This window comes from Triticum aestivum, chromosome 2A (assembly GCF_018294505.1).
Source record: "Triticum aestivum cultivar Chinese Spring chromosome 2A, IWGSC CS RefSeq v2.1, whole genome shotgun sequence".
Classification (NCBI taxonomy): Eukaryota; Viridiplantae; Streptophyta; class Magnoliopsida; order Poales; family Poaceae; genus Triticum; species Triticum aestivum.
This window is the reverse complement of record NC_057797.1, coordinates 19342866-19345834: the sequence shown is the minus strand read 5'-3', so window position 1 is coordinate 19345834 and position 2969 is coordinate 19342866. Positions and strand designations below refer to the sequence as shown.

Here is a 2969-nt window from a genome sequence, read left to right as displayed (position 1 = left end):
CTAGAAGTAGTTATCTCCTTTTGTTCCATGACGTATTATCGTGCGGCTGCCTGTGACGGACGCTCTCATGAATGGTGATGCTCCCAAGAGTTATCCTCTCCTTCCGTGAATCTTGGTGGTTAAGTATCGTCTCCCTAGCTCTAGGGAGCTTACGAGGAACCTTCCTTCCTCAATCTAGGTTGCTTAATTTGCAAATGTTGTGTGAACATTTTGTCTTCATCGTTTATTGCAAAGTACTATATTTCGCTTGTTTAATATCAACTATGTGTATTCTTAAAGATATTCGAAAAAAAAAACTATGTGTTCTGAAGATGTTTAGAAATCTCTTGTTTTTCTTTGAGGACTTATATATGAAATGAAGGTATCTCATATTCAACTACTAGTAGCACTGAATAGAGAGGACAACTAGAACGAAATTTCGTAGATATACCATGATGCCATATTATTTACACGCACGCACGCACTCCAGAGTACATATGGCTCCACCAGCAGTTCATATGTCGCAAATAGAGTAGAGAAACAGCAAGTACATGTGTTACAAGACAATTTCTTGCCACTAGTTCAATAATCCAAGATATATACACACAATCACCACAACTCTCCTCGGCCTCAAATCAGCAGGTATGACAGGAGGACAGGTGAATAGCTGATACAGTCAATGATGAGATGCGTGGTTGAAGGGGTGACCACGACGATGACAGCATGGTCATGGCAGCAATGACGACGAACGAAAAATATGAGGATTGGGAGTTGGGACGCTCGTGGGCATTCCAGAGGACCGCAAATCCTTGTGCAGGTCCGGTTGGCGAGATGCAACCTCATCGGCCACAAAGGATGAGGGGGCACCAGAGAGAGGTTGGTATGTCGTCGTATGCGTAGCAGCGCTGTGTCGAAAGTTTCCATATCTTCAGAGGAAAAATATTCGAATTACTGAAAGGACATAGATGTTACGAGACCAAATTGAGCGGAAAGCACACCTAATATAAAGAGAAGAAACGGAAATACTCACTGAATATTTGTGTAATCTGAACTGTAGGTCCCGCCTGTGGAACAAGCAGCCGACAGGATAATAAACTAACAAGCATGTTAGAGACAACGACTAGTCACACACAGGCTAATCAACTCGCGCTCATAGTCAACTTCATAATTAAGCAAGAAAGTTTTTTTTTCGGGGAATTAAGCAAGCAAGTTGACTGTAACTTGTATAGGCTGCAAATATGTGTATGCATGAAGCATATATATTCCAGTGGATAAAAACATAACAAGGCAATGGAAACACAGACGGAATAACTGATTACTTATAGCGATACCGTATGCAGATGAAAACATAATAGATAGCAAAGGAATTGAGACGAGAGATCAAAGTATCACCGGCTATTCGGTGTCATCGCTGCCAATATAGATCCCTCCATCCTTGTCAACAATAATCCAGACTTGATCAATAGGCGCCGGGTCGTAGATAGGACCCGTCGTTTGCGGCGCCATATAGAGCGCGTCTATAAAGCACCAGAGCAAAGCACGCATGAACACAAGAAGTCAGAAGAAGGAAGGATCCTTAGGAGAATACCGTATTACCGTTGCACCGCACGGCTGAGATCGTCCTATGTATGGAGGTCGATCGTCCCTGCGCGGCTGATGAGGAGATTGAGGAGCCGGGAGTAGTAGGGTAGGGGGAGGAGTATCGAGAATGGACGGAATGAAGAGATGCGGTTGCCTATTTGTAATAGCGACGAGTATCTGGTGAATGGCGGTGGGGCTGACGACGGGACGAGGCGCGCCCGGCAAGCTTCCGATGTTGATTTGCTCCATGCTGCTGCTGCTGCTGCTGCCGTGTGGATGTGGATGTGGACGCTCGAACGCATGGCAGCTAGCCAGCTCAAGGAGTTATCTGCCTGGGATGCTCATGGAGTCATGGTCTCCGATGCCGCGTGTATGTGGTGACACCGTGTGGACGTGGAACACGCATCTCAGATCTCCCTCCTTCCATGACGTACGACTGTACTGCCCGTGCATGCGTAGGTGATGCCTGTTGATCTTGCTTGGCCCGTAAGTTTCGTGCTGGGTCAGCGCTATATATCGTGCCACAGGGTAAGCAGGAGCAGCGGCACCAACGACGTTACTTACGTCGTCGCCATGACTGGCAGCACGCCAGCATGCAGCTAGCAGATGGACGTCCAAGAGCTTGATGGATCTGCTCGGGGGAACGGGCGCGTGGAGGGAGGGCAGAGCGAGCTAGGGAGATCAACCTACGTGGCAATGTGCCGAGCTACGCGGCATCAACAGCGGTTGGGTACATGTGGTCTTGTGACTTTGTGAAGTAATGATGATAAATCTGCTTTCTTTTCCGCTGCGAGGTTTTGCCGAGATCTTTTTTTTTTGTCTCCAATCTGGTTTTGCTGCCGTGTGGATGTGGACGGTGGAATGCATATATAGGAGCCAGCTCAAGGAGACGGTGAGTTATCTCCTCGCTCTCTCTCGTCTGCCTGTGATGATCATGGTCATGGTCTCCGTTGCCGCGTGTATGGTGACACGGAGTGGACGTGGAGCCCGTATTCGAGATCTCCATTTTCCATTCCGTGACGTACGATGGTACGACCCCCCTGCCCATGCATGCGTAGGTGATGGTCGTGCCGGTGGGATGTTACGTTCGATGCTTGACGCCTAAGGGCATCTGTCTTGAGTTCAAGACCCGGCTGGCGCAATTAAATTGCAGCCCACTTTCGGTCCACGTTTAGGCCTAAGGGAGCCACACGTGAGGGGGAGTGTTGACGTATAATATGCTGCCTAGTCTCTTCCATAAGATCGGTCTGATGGATGAACTGGTTAGGTGCATGAATTTACAACCAAGAGGTCCAGGGTTCAAAACCCGGTAAACGCAATAAATAATTGCGGCCCGCCCCCGCTTCCGCTGCCCACGTCATATAGCTCTGAATGAGCATAGACGTGAGGGGGAGTGTTGACGTATTATG

General features: G+C 48.2%; 1 protein-coding gene across 4 annotated transcripts; it reads right to left on the bottom strand.

The window, feature by feature from the left end:
* Positions 1 to 421: 421 nt before the first annotated feature.
* Positions 422 to 2357, bottom strand: LOC123184345 (uncharacterized). 4 transcript variants are annotated; one of them, XM_044596493.1, is made up of 4 exons: positions 1576 to 2339; positions 1372 to 1496; positions 1010 to 1043; positions 422 to 905 (listed from the first exon to the last, which is right to left on the bottom strand). In XM_044596493.1, the coding sequence occupies exons 1-4, from the start codon at positions 1807 to 1809 to the stop codon at positions 819 to 821; spliced, it is 480 nt and encodes a 159-aa protein (XP_044452428.1). In that variant the 5' UTR covers positions 1810 to 2339; the 3' UTR covers positions 422 to 818. The 4 variants fall into 4 exon arrangements, 2 of the variants coding, with proteins under 2 accessions (XP_044452428.1, XP_044452427.1); XM_044596492.1 differs by having other exon boundaries at positions 1010 to 1074; positions 1576 to 2325; XR_006492949.1 differs by having other exon boundaries at positions 422 to 1074; positions 1568 to 2357.
* Between the last annotated feature and the right edge of the window lie 612 nt (positions 2358 to 2969).